This window comes from Chlorocebus sabaeus, chromosome X (assembly GCF_047675955.1).
Source record: "Chlorocebus sabaeus isolate Y175 chromosome X, mChlSab1.0.hap1, whole genome shotgun sequence".
NCBI classification, from domain to species: Eukaryota; Metazoa; Chordata; class Mammalia; order Primates; family Cercopithecidae; genus Chlorocebus; species Chlorocebus sabaeus.
In genome coordinates, this window is record NC_132933.1 from 131,385,297 (window position 1) to 131,412,313 (window position 27,017).

Here is a 27,017-nt window from a genome sequence, read left to right on the forward strand (position 1 = left end):
CACCATACAGGCCTTTAACTAATTTTTTAATCAAGATACTTGCATGGGTTATTAAGTTATTAAATTTCAGCCATTCCTTCCTATATTTCATTTCTGTTCTTCTTACAAAGATGCTGGAAAAATATGTATTCTGAAATAAAAAGAAAAGACTCCCAGTCACCAAAGCCAAAGAGTAAAATGAAGTATCCTTATCTAAAATGTTAAAGCTCCCATTTATAAGAATTTTGGGGAAAATCTATACTTATAAAAAATTCATGCTTAAATTTAATTCAGGAACCTAAATGACAAAATTAAAAAGCAACTCAAACCCTAGTATTTAAAAAGTAATATGTTTAAAAATGTACAACTTTGCTATAAATGATTTTAACAATGTCATTTACTAGCAGACATGTAACAAAAATATGCTTATTTGAAAATTTAGCAAATACTGCAATATATGTATATATTTATCAAAACACAAAACTAAAGCACATATATGTGTACATATATATATATATAGCTAAAAGTATCATTCTAAATCTTTATTAATAGAAATTTTAGTTAAAAAAAAAAAAAAAAACTTCTGTAATGGCCCTAAGTATTTTCACTGTAGAAGTTACCTTTAGAAATCACTTTACCAAAATTCCAGCAACTCAGACAAAAAAGAGAACTCAATGTCAGCTCCAAATGAGACCACAGTGAACTTCGAATACCATTTTTCCAACTTTTAAAAATCCTTTATTGTCCACTATTAGGATAAGAAGGGACAGTGTGAGAGGAAATGTAAAAGTGGCTATATTACCTACAATTTGAGCTACCATGCCAATCAGAATATTAATTTAGTGGATGAAACCTATGCTTGAGTCCTAGGGCTAAATAAACTAAAAAGAACTTAAGATTAATGCCATTATCTATTGAATTTCCAATTATATGGTGGTTCTATAGTGTTTCCCTTTCATGTGATGATTTTTTTATCAAGCAGTTAAATGTTATCTACTGATTGCCTACTACTACTATGAAAAGGAAGTGGATTGGGCAATTGTGACTGGCAGACTCTTGCTTTTTTGAGAGATTACAAAAAAAAAAAAAAAAAAAAAACCACATGGGCGGGGGGTGGGGGGGACTGAGGATGATACTGATTTGCAAATGAGCCATACACTTAGTAAGTTAATAAGCCAGAGTAGGTGAGAACTTCAGCCAATAGATACATTTTAAACACATAAAATAAAGTTATAAGGAAACTAAAAATTCCATGTAAAATAACTAGATCATAGTAACCACACGTTGAAACTGAAAAAGTTTAATCATAAAAATGAAACAGTAACCATTTTAAAAAAGCAACTACTCCTCCTGATAAAGCTAGTAAGAACTGCACAAATAAGAAAAGAAACAAATCAGGATGCACAGATCTGCAGAGAAAATAAATTGGTTAACAGGAAGTAACTATTATTGAGATATCATACAATTTATCTCCTTTATATAAGGACTTAAGATAATAAATTTTAGTTTGATGACAGAAACATGAAATATATTGGATGATAAAGTAATAAATTGATTTCTCTGTATAAAATAAAAATACAGTTTATATCAACATGTATCACTTCAAAACCAGTTTCCACACATTCTCATCAAATCCATAATGTTCAATGTGAAATAAAAGAAAAACAATCTATGAAGCTCTCATAAACTATCTACTATATATGGTAGAATCTGAAAGAAAATATTATTATGAGTAACTGAAATCACTGATGTATTGTTTCCTTAATTTTTGGTAAATGTCTCTTCATAATTTTTCCCCCTTCCAAAAGAGAATGATTCACTTGTTCTATTTTAGAATACCGATTTCATAGAATTCTAACACAGTTATTTTAGGCTATTATAAGAACCCATTATTTATCAGGCAATATGTTAAACACCATGCTAACATAATTAATCTCTGTAGTCTATAAACATGTGTGTTTACAGGAATAAGATGTGGGGTACACCAGAAATACTGCCCCTTGTGGTCTCAGTTTTCAATATCTTAGGTGTATGGAATTATATGATAAATACTTTCTCCTCTGAGAAAGCAGAACAGAATAGGCAAGAATAAATAAAATTTAATGAGATGAAGAGTGGAGGAGAAATAGTCCAGTGAGAAGAGATGAGAATGATAAAGAAAAGAAAATGGAATTAGAAGAAAATCAAAAAAAATAAAGATAACAATTTAGCAAATTAAAAAGAGAAAGAAAGTACATCTGCTGTTAAGACATCATCATGGTATTGATTCCACTCAATGACTCATTCATTTCTGCTGAAGTCCAGGGAAGGAGGTAAACTGAGATGGAGGGAAAAGGAGAGATGAACATTAAGGGGTTACCACACTCTCCATTCATTCTGATTATGTTGGCTTCTCCTTTGAACAATATTCTCCTGTTGTTCTGGGGTTGAAGGAACAAGAGAGTGAGGACAGAGTCCAAAATGAGAGACAAGAGTGAGAGTAAGGGAGACACATAAATGAAGTTAGATGAAGTTTTGAGATAGTCCTTCAATCTGTTCCCTCCTCCCACACTCTCTGCCATCCCTAGCCTTGCTCAACTATGTTTGTCATTTTGGAGGAAGCAAAAACCACTAGCTTATAGTACTTATCTTCCATCTCTCACTAATCAATGTAGAATATCCTATTTGCTGCAGTCTATCTTCTTCTTGACTATCCCAACCTGGTTATTTTCCATTCCAGTATCCTTTATAGCCTCATCTATTGAACCATTTCTTGCCATAATGTAGTCGTCAGGTTCCAGAATACCTTTCAAAATAACAGTGAATAAGTTTTAATATTTATACAAAATAAAAGGAAAAATTTCCAAATGTTATTAATAGATTCAACCATCATATATGCCACTCTTTTCAAGTGATATTACTAAGAGACTGTTTTTAGTATGGATAGAATCTTTAGAACCCTTGCACACCAAAAAGAGTATTAACATGAAATTGAACAGATTATAAATATTCCCCAATATTTTTAATAACTATAAGTAGTCTCATCAGCTAAAAAAAAATGTGTTAAAAGTGCATCATGAGGGCAGAGTTGCTGCATCAAACTATGCCGAGGTATCTCCCAGAGAGAGGGATGTAGTGGCAGATGAAGTGGAAAAAATCTTGGGAGATTCCAGCAGCCTTTGAGGAGTTGGATCTTCAATGGTGGGGAAGACATGTAATAAGACTCAGTCTGCTTTGCTTGGATGTTCATGATTTTTTCTTCTTCCTATCTGGCAGCCACAGTTTCTCAGCCATAGAAGTATGTTGGTTTGAAAAACTTAAAAGCCACTTATAATAAAGAATATAGCAACATGAAAAAGGACATAAAACTTCCAGTTTCATTTCAAATAAGAAAATACTTTTTAAAAAGGAGCAAACTAGAAACATAGACATCTAATTAGACATCTTGAAGATATACCATACTAGCAATGTAAAAAAATAGTATTTGAATTTATCTGATTTATTCAACTTTCTCAGACTCTTAGGGAAATATTTAAAATAATTTTTGTATTTATCTCAAGTAAAGAAAAATATCACATTTTATATTTTACATTACTACCTATAGTCATAGGAAATTTTGGAATTACAGAAAAATACTAACTGGGTTAGTATCATCCAAAATTATAAGATTTAACATTGTTCTTTTCATTAATGAGTCTAAATTGGTATGGAACAATACTGGCAATCTCACTATTCTAGTCAATTAATGGATTAGATAATTAATATTAATTATGTATTTCAAATTTATTAGGCCATACTTTAATGTAACTATTATATCATAACCAAACCCTATGGTAATGAATGTAGGGAGAGAAGGGATAATTGCAGACTATAAATAATTTATACTTGTTTCAATTAAGAGAATTTCCATTTCACCACCTCTGTATATTGTCTAATAAGAGATTAAATGCATTGTACAGACCACAATACAGGTAACATCAAGAAAAAGAGAGCAGAGTAGGCTACATTTAGTGAAATGCATCGGTTTTGCCCAAATATGCTTCTACTTGAACACAAAAAAAATCTGGCAACTGATCATATTATTAAAAAAGGCTACTTTCATGAAATTCAACATACTATCCTGTCTCTGTTATATTCCAAAATCAATTTGTTGGCTCTAGCAGCAGTATGCCAAGAAAGAGGATTCGAATTGGTCCAACTGCTGTAGCAGGTAAAAGAGAAGAAAGGAGGTAGGAAAGTTAATTGTTATTGAGCTCCTAATGTGTGCCCGACATTATGATAGGTGTTTTACATATCTTACTTATCTGAGTGAAAGAAGCAGAGTGAGGAAGTGGCAGTAAAGTTAAGTTTCAACCCTATTTCTAATTTCAGTTCAGCTGGCTCGCTAGCCCAGCTACATAAATTCTCACTTCCTTTCTTCTTCTCTTACCCTTGGCCCCACTTAATCTTTCATTGAATCCTGAGATTTACTTACATGCTTGTTAGGATTCTTCCTCTTTTATTGGATAGTTACACAATTTTTGAGTTTTGGGAGGGAGTATAATAAAATTGAAGTAAGAATATGGGTCTTAGAGTCAAAGAGCTTTGAGTTTTGGGTGAGCTGAATAATTATTCTGAGTCTCAATTTCTATATATACCTTATTTGCAGGATTATTGCATAGACTAAATGAAATAAAATATGTAAAATACTTAACATGATGCTTGGCACACTGTAAGAACACAATAAGCGTTAGCTATGGTTATTATCACTAGAAAAAGGTAAACAGATGCACAGTTACCATGACTCACTTAAAGCCATAAGTCAATTTCAGAGCAAGAACTGGAACCAAGTTTCCCCAAACATCATTCTATGTAGTTTTCAATATTTTAGAATATTCCTGTGATGTAAAGAAGCATTTACACATTCTAGGTGTATTTAAATGTCACCAATCCACATAGATTTTATTAGTTTATTTGTAGACTTTTAAAGGCTTTCATATTCATTTCATAAACACCAGTATCTTTGTTCCACAAACAATATCCTTTAAATAATTTTATTTTTATTAGAGACTAATTTCTATCCTCTTACTGACCATCTGGAAATGCATGCTGCAACTACTGAACAGATGTCATGTTTGTTAAGGTCACATGAACATTAGAAGAGGGAAAACCTACTCGTCTACTGAAGCAGCTGCTTTATCCCACTGCCCAAATCCTCATCCTATGGGACAGGAAACTTCAATCAGAAAAACCACTTTGTACAGTTTCTAGTAATCAGAAAAGAAAGCCATCAAAACTGTCACAGTGTGCAAAGGCTTTGTCTACTACCAACACTCCATTATTCAGTGTCAAAGGTGCACCCACGCATTTAATTTTGAAAACGTTTACCAACTTTTGCTTCACTTAGATAATGAACTTGGAGATATCATGGCTTTAATTATCAGAGTTTAGAAGCCTTTCCAAAATACCACAAACTTCTCAAATTATTCAAAACAAAAATTGAAATGTCATTTGCCTTATGATTAGAATCATTGAGAAAAATCAGGCTTTTCACAAATTTTCTTCCATCACTAGGACATGCAAGAGCAAATTTAGTTAAATTGTGTAATAGGAAATAATTACTCACTCTGATGAGTTAGTGAGAAGGAATAGAATACTAATAAAAAATCTGCATTTTTTCAAATGAGTTATGATATTAATAATTCTAGATTATTTTAACTTTTTAAGATAACAAATACACTTTATTTGGCAGAGAGAGTGGAAAAAAGTGAATCAACTGAGACATATAAAATAGTTCAAAATGAAAAGCATATAATGTTCATTTTCTAAATCTAAGATTAAGAAAAATAACCCTTAAAAATCTACAATAGGCACAGAATCCCACTATCACAAAAAATGACAGTGGGATTCTGTGCCTATTGTAGATTTTTAAGGGTAGATAACAAAGGGATTTGTGAGGTTCATAGGGCAAGAACATTTTTTAAAACTAAAACTGCTGTCCTCTTTTAGGAAATAAGAAGCTAATTCAGCTATTAAAAATTTAAAAATTTTAAAAGATCTACATTTAAAATACTCCCCCCAAAACCACCAGATACTTTAATGAACTTTGAGTCAATGTTAGATAAATGGATATATGCTGTTATAAAACATCTACTAGGTAATTCAATAATTTATAAAGTGAAACTTTTAAAAAGTTGTATCAAGAAAAGGTTGAATTTATATACACTGTCACTTTAATTTCTATTCCAAAATTGTTATTCCAGTTCATGGAATATGTACTATTACCTAGTACTTGTCCATATAGAAATGTATATATAACCTCAACCATCACCAATCCTCTTCATGTTCTTTTAAAAAAATGCTTTACATTCCATCAAATAATTAAGAAGAATCAACATTCAGTTATTTTTTTCAAAAGGCTGTTCAATATTTTGTATACAAACAGGAATTTCATTTCATTGGCATTCTTTTAAAGCTTTAGCAAATCAAAATTACTTCCTCCCACTGACTCTTAAGGTAATTATACATACCACAGTCTGATGATTAACTTGAATCACTTCATCGCCAGCATGGATTTTCTTGCACCGATCTGCAGGTGACTGAATTTAATATAAAATAAATGATAAAGAACATAAATTTTATCAGTCATTTCCTGTCTCTGGAAACACTACAAAAAGTTCATCTCCATAAATTAGATTTAAAAATTAATTAAAAATTTCAAGGAATCAAACTAATAAAAATGATTATTAGTATTTAATACACTGCTTTTACCTTCTGAGCCAGTTAAATTAATAAATACAGAAAGAAAAAATTAATAAAAAATAGTTTGCATTCTATGCATAGCTAATGACAACAACCAGAAATGCAAAATAACATACAGATATTTGTTATAAAAGAATAACACGTTTCTGAGAGCATTATGAAAAAATGATAATTGGTATTAACTTTTGTAAACTTTATACAAGCAACTCTCCTAGGTTCTAGTGGGTAACTGCTTCAAAAATGCATTTCAAAAAATTGTATCTTTTTGTATTTTGATCCTTTCCATTTGATATAAATAATTCACATTAACTTCAACAAATCGATATTTTCAAGTACATGAATATGATCAGCATCAAATATTTGAAGTTTGATAATTAAATTGCTAATTTATTTCATCAGTAACACCAATTCTCAATAATCTAGCAAAGCAAATTAAAAGATGGACAGCAATTAGTTCAAATCATATTACATAACATTCTAAGTGTCTACTTATAAGAGGATGCTATTTCTCATGTTACATATAGTGTAATACACTGGACAGTAAAACCACACTCAATAAACTAATATTTCTATAGAATGTAATAATCTAACACTTTTTTCCTTTATTCCTATAAGGGATTAAAAACAAAAACAAACAAAAGAACAACTTGATAAGCTAATACTGACAAGTTTTAAGGAGTTTTTAGGAAATTAAAATGAGATTTAAGATAGAAATTTTATATTGCAGGTCTGAGTAATGAATTTAAAATATTATATTTTTCTTCTGTTAGCTACTAATTATTGATTACATGCATTTTAATATGCTTTTGAACATACACAAAATCTATTTTTATAAAAATGTATTTGTCTAGATAGATGTGCATGTGTTTATCTATCAAACACAACCATAAATGCTGTGATACTCTTCATTATTATCTACTGAAAGCTAAAGAAAAATAATATGGTAATATAATCTGCAAAGTAAAATGCTACTTTTGAGACCCTGGAGTAGGACATACTTTAAAAGTGATTTCCAGTTACTTTTTTATTCATTTCCAATTATTTTTAAAACATATAAGTCTTAAAACAATGTTAACCTCCATTCAACACATTTTTAAAATTCAATAAAAATATTTGTCATAGGCTATAATTCAAGATAAGACAACATACCAGGGAGTTCTAGTTACTGAAGTAATAACACAAGTACATTATTAAGGGGATAGATTAATCTACAATAAAAACTCTAAGAATAGTGTCATAACAATAATATTTTTATCTCACAGCACCTTTAGGAGGTGGACATATTACCAAGTCAGACAAGTACCATGAAACAATTCTGAAAAGACTGTAAATCATTAATATATTTGTAACTATAGTTGGTTCCTGTGGTATTTAGTTCACAACTGATCTTTTTAAAGGAAAGTATAGAAAAAATATCCAGCAAATGGCTCTAGTCATTATGTAGAAGAAAATGATAGTACATAAAATTCAAAGACACTGAAACATTTTGCACAGGTAAGTAAAGAAGTCATATAAATTATAGACTTTTAGTTTTAAAAGACATCCTAGAGATAGAGTTTTGTCCAAATGCCTCAGTTCACATATAAGAAAACTAAGAAACTAGGGCACAGCAAAGCATAATAACTTACCCACTCTAGTGAGCAGCTTTACTAAGACTCAAGACAGATATCCTAATTATAAATGACTGAGGTTACCAAAAATACTTAAATATTTTTAAGAAAAAAAAAGAATCCAAAGATGAACTATTAATATATGGTTCATATCTGAACTACTCTCGGACTCAATTTTTCTTTTGATCACTTATCTATTCATCAAACATTAGTGAGTAATATGAGCATGACATAGTGCTCAACACATTTTTGCAGACCCCAGACAATATAGAGAGATCCATTCCTACCAATTCTTCAAGACACAGTTCAAAATAACCATTTCTGTGATTCTTTCTCTGATTTCACTTGGCAGCATTTACTATTCTTCCCTTTGTCCATCCATGCAAATTACACCACTGTTTATAAAGATGAACCCCCACATGCTCTCCACACCTTGATGGCACCAAACTAGTTTATTTTAAAATTCTTCCAATACCTAGCACCATGCCTGAAACATAGCAGACATGAAGCAGAGGTCTGTTAAATGAACAAATGAATAAATGAATGAATAAATAAATCAGAACGAACAATCGATGACAAGCATATAGTTTGTAGCATCTTAACTGCATTTAAAATTGTTAAAATCTTCGTAATATGCAAATTACTGATAGTCTTTATCCCTTAAGACTCTCATATTTAATACCAAATGTGAAGCTGCTCCTGCACTCCAACTGCAAATATATATTATGTGTTTCACCTTTCACAAGAAACCAAAAGACGCAGGGAAAAATATCAGTAAGTGATTAAATAGGGGAATTAGATGAAAAGAATGTTGATTTTCAAAAAGCAAATGCTGGTAAAATGTTCAGATCAATAATAATTTGAGATTAAACTAATTCCACCTCAGTCTTCTTTAAAATAGCACAGCATAAGCATGCAATTGTCGGAATCTCTAAAAGAAAAAAAAATTAATACATTCAAAGCTCAGTACCTGCTTATATAATAATAGAATGGAAATCTGAAATAACCAAATGCAAGAATAAAGATATATTATGCTGTTAAACTCTATCACACTGATCATGTTAATAACATCCAGCATGATCACTTCATGCTTCTCTCTCTATAACACAGATAGTTCTCTACAGCATGGCCTTTCTTAGCTTATTTAAGTTTCATTACAACCTAGTGAGGTATGTAGTGCAGATAATTTGTTTCCAATTATAGTCGAAGAAATTGAAGCAATGAGAGGTTAAATGTCTTGCCCAAAATTATACTGCCATTAAGATGCAGAACTGGTTGCAAGACATAGGCCTGTGGACTTCTGACCCACTGCTTATGGTGGTTTGCAAATATGCCTCAGATTCACTTGTTAAAATAGAATCTCTTATTAAGAAATAGGCTGGTCTCTAGAATTTCTGATTTAGTAGGTCTGGGGTAGCGCCTGACAGTTTGCATATATAGTAAGTTCCCAAGGGAGGCTAATACTGGTGTCCAGGAATGTCACTGTGAAAATCACTCAGCTACCATGCTGCCCTTCCACTGAATTAAGCTGAGTTACACTGGAAGTATTCAGAAAACCTGACTTATCTGATATTTATTTCTTACATGAGTTTAGTTTCTTTAAATAACCAAATCATTTGACAGATGGAAATGAATTCTTTCAGATGTCACAATAACTTGTCATGAATCAGAAAATACAAAGACAAATCTCTGGCTGAAAACACCTGATTTACTTTAAGTAAACAGCTATTCTAAACAACAACAAAAAAGTGAAATTTGAACAGAACCAATACGACTAACTCAGTATCTCTTTTAAATTGTATCTACTATCTGTTCATGTCCTTATCCTTAGATGTTAACCTCAATCATGTGAGATACGTAAGTTGTTAGCAATGAAAGGGAAAAACGCACATAAAAATTTGAAAGGTTAAAATACTTACATTTTCTGTGGTTCCAGTAATTACATGGAGGCCATCATATGTAGATTTAATATACATACCCTAAGAAAAAGACAGCATCAGAAAATAAAGTGAAGCAATTAGTGAATTTTCAAGTACATTATAACCTCGTTTATATAAACAATTACTTTATCAAATTAAAACTGCCACGTGCCCCAGAAATAAATCCATGAAGACAGATGCTACCTTTAAACTGATGAGAAATTACTATCTGAACATTCTGGTTTCTAAAGTTTGTCTGAAGAACCCTATACTCAATTAAATAACTACTTGATAAATGAATTGCCTGTGAGACTTATAAAATGCAGCATGGTAATTCAATATTCCTAAGAAAGAACATCTCTCACTCCCCCCAAAAACCCATACTACATATTCTGTGGCAAAATAAAAGTTACAATGGGAAATTAAAATATTGGTATGTTATTAACTTATTATACTTGATATATTATACAATGGAAAGTAGTTTTCTTATGAGACACTTCAATTATAACTGGAGCCAGAAGAGTGATAAAATATAATTTACATAAATTTTCTCCTTCTATTTTGTAGTATCTTGTATTTTCCACCTTTCTTATTGATAAAGTTTTAATAATTACAGCAAATAATCTCTACATCAATAATTAAAAGGTAGTGTGTATCTGTAGCAATCCCTTCCTCCAGTAAAAAGGACAAGATTCTGCTTTCCATTTAAATAGAACCATTTTTAGAAAAAAACTTCATTAAAGTTTAAAAATTATACAGAAATCCTGAAACTGTATAAACTTTAAGAGCAAATGGAAACTTTAAATTATGGATAGTGATGGAACTTTAAAGGGAAAAAATCACAATAAAGGATTCACATTTTTAATATTAAATAATTTAAGTAAACCGGAACAAACTAGATGATTCAGTTAATGAATTTTTGTCCCCTCCAAGGAATATTGTTACTTTAAATTCATTTTTGGGGAAAAACTACCCGAATTTTACCTATAAAAGTGGTTTGCATTTCAAAATACTGACTTCATAAATAAAAATACTAATATTAATTAACTTCAAATCTGAAATATAGATTTAATAACAACAACCAACAATACCATTTCAGAAAAAGCATACATTTAGTACTTATACGAAGCAATTGCTACAATGTTAATTTCCTATACCTTTGTTAGTTATATATTTGGATACCTGAAAATACATCTGTTTTCACTGAAAATAAGAGATTAGAAAAATAAGTAGTAAATTTCGGAACTATTGAGAAATCACTGAGCAGACTTTAATTCTAAAAAGTCATTTCAGTAATATCATATGTCTAAAATGGCTGAGCCTAGATTGCTAATATGAAACAAAATGAATGCTTATCACTTTATATAAAACAAATAACCTTAACAAAAGTACAATCAGAATTTAATTAATGGATTGGCCAGTAGGTTTTGGCTATGACAACATGGTAATATTCAGACTTACACTGGTAACAGGTATATAACATACTTAATTTGAAGCTAACATTCACCCCATCATTTACTGATTGGTAACTATAACGATACTATTTTAGAACTTAGAGGAGGACAAGATCTTTGCAAATATTTTTCATTCAGGAATTAACAAGATTATATCAGATTAATAAAGGATCTTAAAATACAGTCATGACGCATAATGACGTTTTGGTTAATAATGAACTATATATACGATGGTGGTCCCAAATAATTATGTAATGATATTTTTATTATACCTTTCCATTTTTAGATATGTTTAGATACACAGATACTTAACACTGTTACAATTGCCTACAGTATTCAGTACAGTAACATGCTATACAGGTTTGTAGAGTAGGGGCAATAGGCTCTATCATTTAGCCTAGGTTTGTAGTAGGCTGTACTATCTAGATTTGCTAAGTACACTCTATGATGTTCACACAATGATGCAATCGCCTAAGGATGCATTTCTCAGAATGGAATCCCGTCATTAAATGAAACACGACTGCACATTTGTAAGAGCTAGAGGGTACATTTTTTGTGGGTTTTTTTTGTTTGTTTTTTTGAGATGGAGCTTCACTCTTGTCACCCAGGCTGGAGTGCAGTGGCAGGATCTCAGCTCACTGCAACCTCCACCTCCTGGGTTCAAGTGATTCTCCTGCCTCAGCCTCCAGAGTAGCTGGGATTACAGGCACACGCCACCACGCTCAGCTAATTTTTGTATTTTTAGTAAAGACGGGGTTTTACCATCTTGGCCAGGCTGGTCTAGACCTTCTGACCTCAGGTGATCTGCCCACCTCAGTCTCTCACAGTGCTGGGATTATAGACATGAGCCACCATGCCTGGCCAACTTTTAGTTTTTGACATATATGGGTTGTGAGAGGATAAAGAGGAAAAAGTGAACAAAACAACATATACTGTTTGGACACACAAAATAATTATCCATCATTATCTAGCACCATCATTAATATCTACTTGTTACAATGTACCAGGGATTGTTTTAAGTGTCTTGCACTTATTTCACAATAGTCTATGTGGTGGAAACTATCATTATCTCTGTTTTAGAGATAAGGAAACTGAGGCTCAGAGAGGCTAGGGAGTCTGCCCAAGGTGGTGAAGCCAGCTTTCAAGCCCAGGCAGTCTGACTCCAGAGTCCACACTCTCAACCACTGGGCTCCTGATTTATGGATTTATTTACAGTTAGGAGAGTTGTACACCTTAACTTTTCTTATTAGAATATTTGACAACTGTAGATATTAAAGTCGAACATTCACTTTTTAATATCTGTTCTAAAAGACTAAGACCACTTTAGCAAACATGTAGTATGTGAAATGTAGCTAAAAGAATAACTGGGATTGACATTTTACAAATTCATTTCAATTACCCATCTCTCTTTCAGGCAGGATAGGTAGTCAAGGAATTAACATGTGCTTGGAATTTGGCAACTGTGGCGAATGTATGGTTAACACAGTAAGCCCCAGAATTCACATTGTAGTCAAGTTCATTTAAGCACAGCTAGGAAATTTCCCCTGGAGGGAGCATGTGCATTTTGATTTTACCTGTCCTCAAACTAAGCCTTTGCTCATTATAATAGTAAAAAGCACACCCCTGGGTGGAGACTTAATGTAGAGGACTACGTGCTCACAAACAGGGTGTTCCCAATAAGTCCTGCTCTCGCAAACGAAGCAGGGTGTTCCCCATAAGTCCTGCTCTTGCAAACGAAGCAGGGTGTTCCCAATAAGTCCTGCTCTTGCAAACGAAGCAGGGTGTTCACAATAAGTCCTGCTCTTGCGAACGAAGCAGGGCGTTGGGGGCCTGTTTATGTGTAAACATCTTGAAAATCCAGAAAGTCAGGGAAAGGTCAGAAAAACAACAATGTGTCTTGTGACTTGGCAACATTCCACAAACGACTGTATAAAATAAAGCAGAGCGCGCCATTCAAGGCGGCTGCCATGTTTGTCTTGTCTTGTGTTGTCTTGTGTGTTCATTCCTTTGTTTAGGAAACACGCAGACCCCAACATCTGGCGCAGCGAGCAGGGTCCGTGGCTCCACGAGAGCAAGGAACCGGAGGGGGAACACCCCGGGCAGGTAAATAAAGAAAGGGGGACCCACGGGAAAATTATGGGGAATTCCACCTCTCTGGCCTCTGAATATTTGTGGTTACTCCAGGGACTGTTGATGTCTATAGGAGTAGAAGGTAGTTAAGGAACATAAGACTTTGAAGCGATTGTTTGCCCATGTTGAACAACATTGTTATTGGTTTCAATATCAAAACAAAGTGCAGTTAAATCGAAAGGAATGGTTACAAGTGGTTAAAGCCCTGCGTCGAGCTCATCAGCGGGGGCAAACGATGCCTCTGACTTTGTGGACTTTGTGTAGTTCCATTACTCAGGCATTAGAGTTACTTGAAACTGACTCAGAGCATGGCGATACTGCCACAGGAGGTGAGGCATCTGAAGCTTTAGAGAGGAATGATCCTAGAGAGGAACATATTTACGCCCCGGTTGTTGAGGACAAGGAATTGGAAAAAGAGCTAATGCCTCCTTCATCTGAAGGAAATTCTGATTTGCAGCGCATTTTAGAGATGTTACAACAGTTGTTAAAATTGCAAGGTACCGCTGCTCCTGTTTCTCCTATCTCTCCGCCATGAGCCTTCCCTGTTACCTTCCCTTCTGCTCCTTTGAAAAAGGATTTCCCTTTGCCTCCACCTCCAACCTCTTTGCCTATGTCAGGTCAGGTTTTCTCTGTACCTCTTCCTCCTGCAGGAGAAAAGAAGGAATCGAAGGAAAAGGATGATTTTGAGGAATTAGATTTATTCCCAATAACACGGGTTGCTTTCGGCCCCAATGCTCAGTTCCCAAACGGTGGCCAGAATGTGACTTTTACAGTCCTACAATTTAAATTTTTGAAAGAAATGCTAATTATGGACCTCAGTCACAGTTTGTTCTTGGCCTTCTCGATTCCTTCTCTTTAGAACATATGATGATTTCTATTGACTGGGAAACGTTGGGACAGGCTGTCCTTGATCGTTCACAATGGCTTCAATTAAAAAGTTGGTGGTGGGAGGAAGCAAGAGTACAAGCTAGAAAAAATGCTACCCGAAATCCCCCAGGACCTATTGAAGAGCAGCTTACGGGTTCAGGACAATAGGCCACTCTTAATGCTCAGGCAGGCCTAGATGATATTGCTCTCACTTAGATTAAAGCCTTGTTTATAAAAGCGTGGACTAAGGTTGAAATAGCTGGTAAAACTTCTTTACCTTTTGTAAAGATCCTACAAGGAGCCACTGAGCCGTATCCAGATTTTGTAGCCTGTCTTCAAGATGCTGTATTAAAGACTGTAGGTTCAGGCCCTGCTGCTAAAATTCTTTTGGATACTCTGGCTTTTGAGAGTGTTAATCCTGAGTGCCAAAAATTGCTGCGTCCTCTAAAAGCTAGTGGAGCTGATTTAGCTGAATACATTCGGGCTTGTGCAGGTGTTGGAGGAGCTATTTACAATGCTCAGTTGTTTGCTGGGGCACTTTCTAAGGCTTTAAAAGGCAATTCTAAACAAGGTATATGTTATCAATGTGGGAAACCCGGTCATTTTAAGAAGGACTGCCAAAAAAATTAGGCTCTTCTGCTCTAAAAGAAAAAAGGTTACCATCTGATATGTGTAAACAATGTGGCAAGGGTCGACATTGGACCAATGAATGCCGTTCAAAAACTGATAAAGTGGGAATGTATTGTCACCCCTCTCGGGAAACGGGAACCGGGGCCCGCAGGCTTGGGGCCCCAACAACTACAATGCAGGCCTACGCCAGTCTCAGCTTTATGCTGCCACTAAGCAGAGTGCCGCTGCTGACCTAGCTATTGTCCAACCTTATACTTTATCTCCTAATGGAGGAATATATAAGTTGGCTATCGGAGTGTGTGGTCCTTTGCCAAAGGGACATGTAGGACTTTTACTAGGTCGAAGCAGCAGCGCTATGCGGGGGTTAATGGTGGTCCCAGGAATTATTGATCCTGATTTTACTGATGAAATCCTTATTATGGTACAAGTCTCACAATTTATGCGCCTAGAGGCAAGGGAACGTATTGCACAATTGCTTTTATTGCCTTTTTTTTCCTTTCTTATCTAGAGATGTGTCTCGTCAAGGAGGTTTCGGTAGTACTGGGAAAACTGTTTTCTGGGAAACTTTAGTTTCTGATCAAAAACCTTTATGTTCATTGCAAATTAATGGGATACTTTTTGAGGGATTAGTCGACACAGGAGAGGATGTATATAATAATGTTTGGCTCAATGGCCTATCATTGGAAAAAGAAACAAGTATCGGTTCCTCTATCCGGCCTAGGTACTGCTTCTATAGTCTACCAAAGTGTCGAGCCCCTGAGCTGTGTAGGACCTGAAGGACAACAAGGAAAAGTGTTCTTTTATATTGTTCCCATTAATATTAACCTTTGGGGCCGTGATCTTTTACAACAATTTGGTGCCTTTTTAAGCATTCCTCATTTCTTCTGCTGCCAAAAATATGATGTTCAAAATGGGCTACAATCTTTTAAACTCTTAGCCACTGTCCACAAGCCTCAAGCTTTACCATTAAAGTGGAAAACTACAACTCCTGTTTGGGTGGAACAGTGGCCATTATCTAAACAAAAACTTAAGGCTTTAAAGAATTTAGTTAAGGAACAATTGGCCGAGGGGCATATTGAACCAAGTACTTCCGCATGGAATTCCCCTGTGTTTGTCTTGTCAAAAAAAAAAAAAAAAAAAAAGGAAAACTGGCACTTATTAACTGATCTTAGAGCTGTAAATACTTGTATTCAACCTATGGGGACTTTATCCCCTGTAGCCGAAGAAGAATTGTCATTTGTAGAAAATAGAATTAGTGAAGCTCACCTTGATTATATTACACCCAATCTTCCACTTTGTGTCTTTTGCATACTCCCCATTCACCAATGGCCGTTTTACACCAAGATAATAATATTCTGGAGTGGCTGTTTTTGGCTAATAAAGCCATTAAGAAAATTCACCCATATATTGATAAATTGGCTGAATTAATTATTAAAGGATGACATCGAGCTCGTCAGTTGCTTGGTACTGACCCTATAAAAATTATTCTCATTCAGCTTTGCCAGGACCTTTATCTTTTGGCAATAGTCAGATTGATTCTTTACTTATTGGCAGTGTCCAGTGGGCTCAGGATGAGCACCACCTACATCATACTAATAGTTTAGGATTACAACGGCGATTTTCTATAACATGCTGTCAAGCCCGAGCTATTGTCAGAGCCTGCTGATCTTGTGCTCCTATTATTACACCTTTTTTAAGTCCAGGTATTAATCCTTGAGGCATTCAACAAAATCACATTTGGCAAATGGATGTAACTTATGTACCTTCCTTTGGTCGTTTAAAATATGTTCATCATACTATTGATACGTGGTCACATTTACAGTGGGCTATGCCATTACCCTCTGAAAAGGCTGACTCTGTTACTACTCATTTACTTACTTGCTTTGCAGTTATGGGAGTCCCTGCTGAATTAAAAACTGATAATGCCCCTGCTTATTGCTCTTGCAAATTGGCTGCCTTCCTCTCTTTATACCATATTCATCATTCCACTGGTATTCCATTTAACAGTCAAGGTCAAGCAATTATTGAAAGAGCCAATGCTACCTTAAAATTACAACTTTTAAAACTAAAAGGGGGAGATGGGCGAGATTCCCCAAAACATCAAATTCTGAAAGCCCTTTTTACTTTAAATTTTCTCAACCATTGGTGCCAATTACAGCAGTCTGCAGCGGTGAAACATTTTCAACAGCCTTTAGAAAAACCGCAAAACAGTAATCTGTGGATGTATTATCCTTCATTACAAGGGCAATATTTAAAAGAAAAAGTTTTACAATGGGGCCGAGGCTATGCTCTTGTCCATACAGGTGCCGGAAACGAGTGGTTTCCAACTCGACGGTTGAAACAGTGCCATGGCGAAGAGGAGCCAATCCAAAGAGTTCCTGAAGGAATTCCAGGAGCTAAATCTGAGCGCTCAGAGAATATTCACCTTCGGAACTCGTGCGGAGCCCCCGACATGGGGACAACTGAAACAGTTAAGAAGCTGAAGGGGTTGTTCAACAAGCTGGGCAGCCCAAAACCCCACTGACTTTATTCCTGGCTATGCTGGCCGTAGTAAACTGTCAGGTAACAACTGGAAAATTTACATACTGGGCTTATATTCCTTTTCCACCCTTATATCAAGGTGTGGCCTGGGGAGTCAGAGAAGTCCCAGTATTTACTAATGATACTGCTTGGATGCCATCGCCTTTTTTGAACCAGGATCCTGAATTAAACACTGGCACAGTAAATAGTTCATATCAATTTGGGGTTGAAGGGTTACCTATATGTCTTGGGGGGAGGGTAGTCCACATTGTCTGCATCTTTCTCATGAGGCTTGGGCTGTTCGCTATAACCATAGTCATATCTCTGCCTTTACTATGATTATTGTTGCTCAAAGTTTTAAGTATAATCATACTGCAGTACTTAATGAAACTCTGTCAAGTACATTATCTTTATGCCCTATCCCTGATGTGTCTGGAGGTGTTTCCCAACTAGAGTGGACTAGATGTAAAAGTAGTGGGCCACGATTGTTGTTAGAAGTAAAAGGGAAGAGTCATAAATACCTTGTTACAGATTGGAGTGTACATGGAGATTTTCAGACTAAATTCAGCCATGTCAACCTGCGTTGGCATAAGGTAATCACAGCATTTCTGCAGATGGCAATGAAACTATTACTTGGCATGATGGTGGTCTATCACCCCCTTGCCACATTTGGCTAATACCTCACAAATACAAGGTCATATTTGGAAGTTGCTAGCTGCTGGTAAACCAATGTTCACTTTCACGGGAAACATATCCTTAAATCTTACTAATATTGCTAACCCTTTCCATATATCTTTGCATCGAAATAGTTCTAGATATGTTATTGCATGTGTAAGAAAGCCTTACTTGTTGTTCACAGGAATTTTTAAATGGGATAATAATACAGGGGTAGTTAACTGTACAAATAATTGTACATTCTTAAGTTGTATAAATACTACTTGGTAGAATAATAATTGGAATGAGTCTCATTCTGATTTATCTATACTAAGAGCCAGAAAAGAAACCTGGCTACCTGTAAACTTAACATGTACTTGGAGTGAATCTGCTGGGATTACTCAAATTTACAAGGTTATGCAAGATCTTGTCCACCGCAGTCAGAGGATGGTTGGAATCATCGTGACCGCGGTGATAGGACTTGTAGCAATTGCTTCCACCGCCGCTGTTGCTGGATTAGCTCTACACCGGAGTATACAAAATGCAGAATTTGTACAACAATGGCATGAAAAATCACATTTGTTGTGGCAGCAGCAACGAGACATAGATGCTCATTTGACTGAACGAGTGAATAATCTGGAGCAAGTGGTTTCTTGGTTGGGAGATCAGCTAACAGTGTTGAATACCTGAGCTTTGTTGAAATGTGATTGAAACACTACCCAATTTTGTATTACTCCTGTTCCTTTAAACAGCACTGTACATAACTGGACTGAGATAAAGAGACTTTTAATTGGTCATAATAATCTTTCCCTAGAAATACAAGAATTAACACAGAACATTTCTGAAACATTTCGCAATCAGTTACTGTTGCTGACTGGTGCAGATTTGATGACTGGTATTGCACAAAGTTTGACGTCTTTGAACCCTATGAGTCCTGTAAAAACTTTGCTGACCTCTGTTTCTAGTAATGTATTGATTGTTGTTCTTGCCTTTGTCATTTTTCACAGTCTGCTGGAGACGGTGCCAAAGGGCAAACACCGAATCCCAGCGAGCCCAACATGTAATGATGGTTTTAAAAGAAATTCAAACTTGTAAATAAGGAAAGGGGAAACGTAGAGGACTACGTGCTAACAAACAGGGTGTTCCCGATAAGTCCTGCTCTCGCAAATGAAGCAGGGTGTTCCCCATAAGTTCTGCTCTCGCAAACGAAGCAGGGCGTTCCCAGTAAGTCCTGCTCTTGCAAACGAAGCAGGGCGTTGGGGGCCTGTTTATATGTAAACATCTTGAAAATCCAGAAAGTCAGGGAAAGGTCAGAAAAACAACAATGTGTCTTGGGACTTGGCAACATTCCGCAAACGACTGTATAAAATAAAGCAGAGGGCGCCATTCGAGGCGGCCGCCATGTTTGTCTTGTCTTGTGTTGTCTTGTGTGTTCATTCCTTTGTTTAGGAAACACGCGGACCCCAACACTTCAGATGCTAATGAGACATGCAACGTATGAACAGGCATGTACAGCTACTGTGCACGTGCACCCAGAGGACCACCCAGAACATGCTTACTAGTAACAGCTCTTCCCATCCCCTTATAAATAATCATGTAAGACTCCCATAAAGGGAGTCTCCCTAGTGCCAGTCTTGGTGGTCTCATCCTTAGGAGCAGCCTGCCCTGAATCCTCTCTCAGGGTGTACTGGCTATTCTGCACCTAACTTTCACAATATTCTTTTTTCTTTGCAATAAATTGCTCTATGCTACATCTCCTTTGCTGTGTTTCTCTTAAGTTCTTTTAAACTAAGAAGAACCGAGGTTTCACAACAGCTGTCAACATCTTGACAACTAAGCAGAAGTTGATTATATTTTTCTCCACGTATCTTTCAATACTGTGCACTATTACTACGAATTAAAGGTGTCTGACAAGAGTTCTAAATGATTCTATAAATGATGAGGTCATAAAGCCTAATATTTAAAGAAAAATGTTTAGAAAAGACACTGTAGTTATTGGGATAATAAAAAATCATGGAAACAGCATAGCTATGACTCTACATTTATCTGTGTATAATTATTACAAATAACAGGAACTTAACCAACAATTCTAAGCCAAAGACAGTATCTAGTAGTTATAGGAAGAGGATCTCATCATGACAACATTGCAGAATAAAAAGCTGATTTTTTCAGATGAATAAAATTTTTAAATGCTTAGAGATGTATCTACATATAGACATAAAGCAATAGGGTAGAAATAAAACAAATTTTTAAATGCCACAAGAATAAAGATATTTTGTTTTATGTAATATTTTCATTTCTAAACTCAATAAACCATGTTGTAACTGCTTTCAATAATCAAAATTGACTTCTTTGTCTTTTTTAATGTCCCTCTCATAGTAGTAACGAGAAAAATGGTCAAAAGTCAGGCACCAAAAGAAAGAGAAGAAATAAGTTGCTTGGTTGAGTTTCAAACTAATCATCTTCTGAATAAGAAAGGGTCCACAGAAATACATCTGATTCGTTGTTCACCTCTGAGAAAGGGCCAAACAGCAGGAGGACATGCAATTCAAATGGCTCTTTTTCTGGAACCACGACAAATACGGCTTTCCATTTCATCAAAACCTTCATTCCTCCTTTTCTCTCTTTTTAAAAACTCATTAATTAATTCTAGAGCTGACTTGTACAGCTCCCTCTCTCCTGCTCAGGTTGCCAAAATGACATTTGCTTCATTCTGTCTCCAAATGTTGGTTAACCAACAGGAGCCAAAACAACCTCTCAGTCAAGTTGGTAGAATAAGACATATTTGGAGATGGTCCAAGTACCTAAATAGAAAAATAACTCCCTGAGGCCAAGAGGCTTCCCCAAGGATGATCCCAGTCCCTTCCTCTCTATTAGGCTCATGTTTTGGCTCTGATCCAATTTTGTTGTTTCAATAGCTCTCATTTTCCGCTAATTATTGTTCTTTAAAAGCACTTTAGAAGAAAGTTTCATATGGTTCAATCATAACTAAGGTTGTTTCTCACCAGTCCTTACAATGCTTTAGGACTGTCAACCCTAAGAAATTCTAGGAGGTTTGACTAATTAGAAAGCTGATAAACGATGTATCCAGTTTATCAGCAGGAGAACCAGTTACCTTTTGCCTATGAGACATGTTCTACCCTAAAATTGGAAGAATACTTTCTGCAGATATTTCTAAGCTAATTAAATTTCATTAAATCCTGGTATTCTCCCACCGCTTTCTATTTCTTTTCTTCATTTATCATTTAGACATTTACTATGGCTAATTACCAAAATCCTAAATCAAAATCCTAAAATTGGCTTATTTCAAATGTGACTGACTAAACTTACTTAAACGTGACTGAGTTTTAAAACGATACCTTGAATAAGCCATGTAATTCTTCTGTTTAGTACTTTCTCTTTGATATGAATCACAAAAAATAGTTTTATACTTAACTCTTTCTATTAATATTCAACATTTTAGGTTTTTCTTTTCCTTCCTTTCAATTCCCAGTGAAGTGCTGTCCATTGTCCTTTAAAAACAAATTTCTCTAAGTAATTTCAGTTTGAAAGTCATCCTCCTAAGCTTCTCATACCTCTCTTTAGCAATTCAAAATTTGAATGTGGAATAATAAAAAAAGCTTTGTTCAGATGTACTTCATTTAGATTTACCTAGACTTAAACCTTGCCTCTGTTATTTATTACCTATATGTGATACAGAGCAAACTAGTGAATATGTGCAATTTTATTTTCTCATTTGCAAAATGAGAAAATCAATATCTAGTCTATAGAGTTGTGAGAAAAATACCTGGCAAATAGTGGGCATTCGTTTCTTTTCTAGCTTTTTCCCAGACTGTTTAACTGAATCTGGTTCTTAGCATTTTAAGTTCCCAGATCTACCTCTTTCAAATGAAAACAATAAAGGACCTGTCCAGGGCTATACCTTCCTTAAAAAATCAAGATTTCATAAAGCCCATTAATTAGCATTATTTTGACTTACTTTATAAGGTTATTTCTCCCAATGATTTCAGTGGAAATTAGAGAAAAAAAAATCAGGCTTTTTTCTTTTTAGAACCACAGACTAAGAGTCAGAAGGAGCTTTAAAGATGATTTCCTCCTCTCCCTCACCTACATGACTAGATCAAGGCCAAGGTGGTTAAATTTACTCTCCCATCTCTTCAATATCACTCTCGTAGTTACATTTTATGTAAGTTATTTGTATCTGGGTGTTCTGACTTCTAGTTTAATACAGTGTTGTATTAGTTCATAATTTTTCACTCTAAAAATCATGCTTAGGGGACTTCCTTTCCCTTATAACTACTAAAAGGGGACATATAGAAAGGACCATCTTTAATGCTATAGATTGAAGTGTTTTTAAAATAAAACCGGACTTTGTACAGGTAACTAAAAGGAATACAAAGAATTTTAGATTATCATTACTTAAAAGAAGTTCATAAATGTAATCAACATTAGATATAACACTTACAGATTACAATGATGGCATGCTACGTCTGATATGCTGATTTTCATCATATTCCTTCCCAGGAAAACACCCATAAAAGCCACAACAGCACTAGGAACTACAGATAACCAGAATTAATTTGCCACATATCCGGAGAAAACTTACTCTCTAGGAGAGATGGCATCAAACTAAAAAATCAGTGGTAATCAATAAAGGCTTTGCCTTCTGAACAGTTACATAGATTATGAAAAAGAAAAGCCACAGAAAAAGTTAAACTTGCTTAGAAATCTTAAAGAATATATTATCTTAATTCAATTATTAATGCTAGTTGCCAAGATTTCTATTTTCCAAAAGATCATTACTTGGTAAATTCATATACAAGGAGAAAGTGGAAACACTATAGCACCAAACCAACGTGTAATAGTTGTGTAGTAGTTAAGATATTCTCTAGCCAGTTTCTTGTTTTTTGTCTCAATATCAATTTTTATATGCTTTCTTCCTTAAGACTTATTTTTTAAAAAGTCTCTCTCTTGGGTTAAATCTAGAACCAATACACTTTTTAATCAGGTGAACAAAATATAAAACACGATTATATTTATTATTACATAATAAAAAAATACAACTCATAGACATCTAGTGTTGGCAATATCCACTTGCTTACTTACCCTTCTAAGAATGAATGTGAGTTATAAAGAGTATCAGAGAATATTGTTTAGCTAACCCACCCTAGGGGAAGGAATAACTATTAAAACCAGGACAAACCAAAGTAAAACAAACAAAACACCTACTTCATGAGCAGGTAACACTGTGGTGTTTATTATAAAACTCTTAAACTTCCTTTAAACCTAAGGAACTCTGGTGGGGAGGGAGGTGAAAGAATGTAATTGAAGCTAAATGAGTACCAAATTAATTCAGAAGTCACCATTTTCAACTCTCCTTCATTTTCATTTATTTTAATAAAACTTCTTATGCAACACAAACTTCCACTACCATAACTCCTCTAGGAAAAAAATACCAAATTGTTCAGTGTCTGTTGAAATTCATAGATTCCCACATTCAGAGGCTGCTTTGTCCACATCACTAGCTGTCTACTGATGGATGGTGGTTTTGATAAACATGGTATCTCTTACCAGCCCTTCGCTTGGTTTGATGTTTGCTAGTTGAATCACTTCCAGGTGAGCAGACTGTGAAACCAGAGGATCTGATGACAGGGATATGATGTGGTCACAGACTCCAGAAAGAGTTTTACACTGGTAGCACAAAAAGAAAAATAGCTGTGGTAAATATGTGTTGTAAGTAACATATAAATCACCTTTTGTAATAATGTTTTTACAAGGAAAAATAAAAGAAACAGAAGAAAGTAACTGGCATTTTATTCTGTAAAATCTGTACAAAGAAATTCAGGTGAAATGAAAACACATTTACACACAACACATCTATATTCTAAATTATGAATGTAAGAACTATATGCCAAAATATTCATTAGTTATGGTTATACTGTTTCTATTATTTGACTTACCATACCTACAAAAAATGATGGTTAAACAAACTTAATCTGAGAACCTCTTGATTACAGCCATAAGATTGAACTGAACACTATAAAAAATCTCGACGTCTTTTAATTCATGGTCAGAAAAGTTAAAAAAATCTGGCCAAGATCCAGGAAAGATTAATCTTCCAAATATGCTTAACAAACTCTTCCTACTTATTTATCTAGACTTTCCTGCTCAACTTTGTATAAAGTTTCCCACCTCTTCCAGGCAAAATCTCAATCCTGCTTTCTCAGCATTCTATGAACAATCTGAAACTGTGAAACTATTTTATTCTGAATCCCTCTGAGGCAGGTACCATGCCCTACTCATCTCCGTCTTCTTATCTTTTTCCCTCCACCTCTACCTACCACCTAGATCAGGTAGACAAATTCTAGAAAATATAAAGCATTCAATAAATATTAGTTGAATGAACTGAAGATCAAATGAGCTTAAACAATTAGTAGAGTGGCTTTACTAAGGACAGAAAGCTAGTGCTTTTGTCAGGATAAATCCATTCATGCTAACTGTATGAAATAATAAATTTAAAATATGTGTTACAGCTATCATGGTATTTTAAGGCTTACAAATGGCAAAATCATGAAGAAAGTGGAACATGAATGAAGAAGCTTGAACTATACTGCCCTAAAATATGCTGGCCCTCAGATGCTTCACAGACTCTCATTGTATTTACTGAAGCCCAGTTTTCATCATTTGAAACTTTTTTTTTTGCTCTAACTATAGGAGGAACTACTATTTTGCAATCAAGGTATTACCATCTATCCATCTCCAACATGTTACATTTGTTCTGTAGCCACTGATTAGTCTACTGTGAGGTAGACAGTGTGAACTCAAAATATCTGAGACAAATCTCGGTCAATTTAGGAAGTTTATTTTGCCAAGGTTAAGGACATGCCCATGACACAGCCTCAGTAGGTCCTGATGACATGTACCCATGGTACATGCTTCAGCTTGCTTTAATTTTAGAGCGACATGAGACATAAATCAATATGTGTAAGATGTACATTGCTTCAGTCCTGTAAGGCAGGACAACTGGAAGTGGGGGCTTCCAGGTTAGAAGTAGATAAGAGACAAAAGGTTGCATTCTTTGAGACTTTGATCAGCCTTCCACTGAATACACAATTTAGTCTGGCTCAGTGAATCTGCATTTTTATATAAGCAAAGAGGGCACAGGAAGCAATCAGATATGCATTTGTCTCAGGTAAGCCTCAGAGGAATGACTTTGAGTTCTGTCTGTCCTTTGTCCACAAGGTATTTCCTTGTGGGCAAATTGTGAGGGAGGTATGTAGCTTCTTATCTTTGTAGCTATCTTATTTAGAAATAAAATGGGAGGCAGGTTTGACTGACATTGTTCCCAGCTTGACTTTTCCCTTGGCTTAGTGATTTGGGGATCCTGAGATTTATTTTCCCTTCACAACAGTTTCTCCTGTCTGGTCAAGATAATAAGAACTCTCTTTTTATTTACTATGTTCTGTCTTTGGTCCATGGCCTCACTTTGTGCTGGGCTCAGCTTCTTTACACTAAAGAAACTGTCATGTTAAATTTCCCTAATTGTGCTAGTGCTTTTGGCATCTGCTTCTCAAGTCTGTACGTTTATTGTGTCTATCAGTCCCTAAAGATAGACACACAGCCTCATGGTACCAATACCCATGGAATGGACATGGGCTTCATCTGAAGACAGATGTGGGTAATCACCACACTGCCAATGATTGCTGTGTGACTATAAACAAGTTATTTTATATCCTTGAGATTCACCTTCCTCAGATAGAAAATGAAATGAGCTAATAAAGATTACTTTATATGGTGACTTTATATTATTTATGATAATGCATTAAAAAGAGTCCAATATGGTTCCTATCCAAAAAAGACACCCAATAAATGCTTTTTCCTCCTCTGTTGCTTTCTCAACCCTCAAAATACTGGAATCCTACTCATGGTATGAATTATCTCATTATTCTTAATTGAATTACCTTGCTGACCATCTTACAATGATCAGTAATTACACTGGTTAGTCTAGCTGCATGGCCATGATGGAGAGTTCACATCTGTTTACTCTCTCTGATGTTCAGGTCTCAATGCTCTTAGATACAATGAAGGTATTTACTCTGAAAAGCTGCTAGGCAAAGTGCCAACAGGAAGATCATTCCCCTGAAACAGGGAACCCTTCAGGGCCAGCTTTGTGGGAAGGTGACTTGTGCAGTTGCACATGGGCCTACACTTGGTTTTATGCTCTGCTGTTGCAGAAATGCTTGGCATTTTCATTTTGCACTAGGTCTCACAAATTATGTGGCCCATCCTGGAATCCCATTCTCTGTATTTTTAAAAATTTGTCTTAAAAATATTCATCAGCAGCCATGGAGAAAGGACAGAATGGCAGTACTTAACATATAAAAACTGGCTGCAGTTCAAATTGTATGTTTGACAGGAAGAAAAATACTATGGCAGAATTAAATCTTTTAACTATTCCTTCCCTTCCCTATGTGGTTCTATTTTCATTCTTATTTTCTCTTTATCTCAAGTGGGGGAGATAACATTGTGAATGC

At 35.1% G+C, this 27,017-nt stretch overlaps 1 protein-coding gene across 12 annotated transcripts in view; it reads right to left on the bottom strand.

Annotated features, from left to right (window-relative positions):
* Positions 1–27,017, bottom strand: part of CNKSR2 (connector enhancer of kinase suppressor of Ras 2) — a 290,055-nt gene that overhangs the window by 147,037 nt on the left and 116,001 nt on the right. For all 12 annotated transcript variants that reach the window (XM_073013842.1, XM_037986403.2, XM_073013844.1 and 9 more), the window contains exons 6-8: positions 24,055–24,174; positions 10,229–10,288; positions 6,468–6,536 (exon numbers count right to left, since the gene is read on the bottom strand). In XM_073013842.1, the coding sequence (XP_072869943.1) occupies positions 6,468–6,536; positions 10,229–10,288; positions 24,055–24,174 (249 nt within the window). The remainder of the gene's footprint in view (positions 1–6,467; positions 6,537–10,228; positions 10,289–24,054; positions 24,175–27,017) is intronic.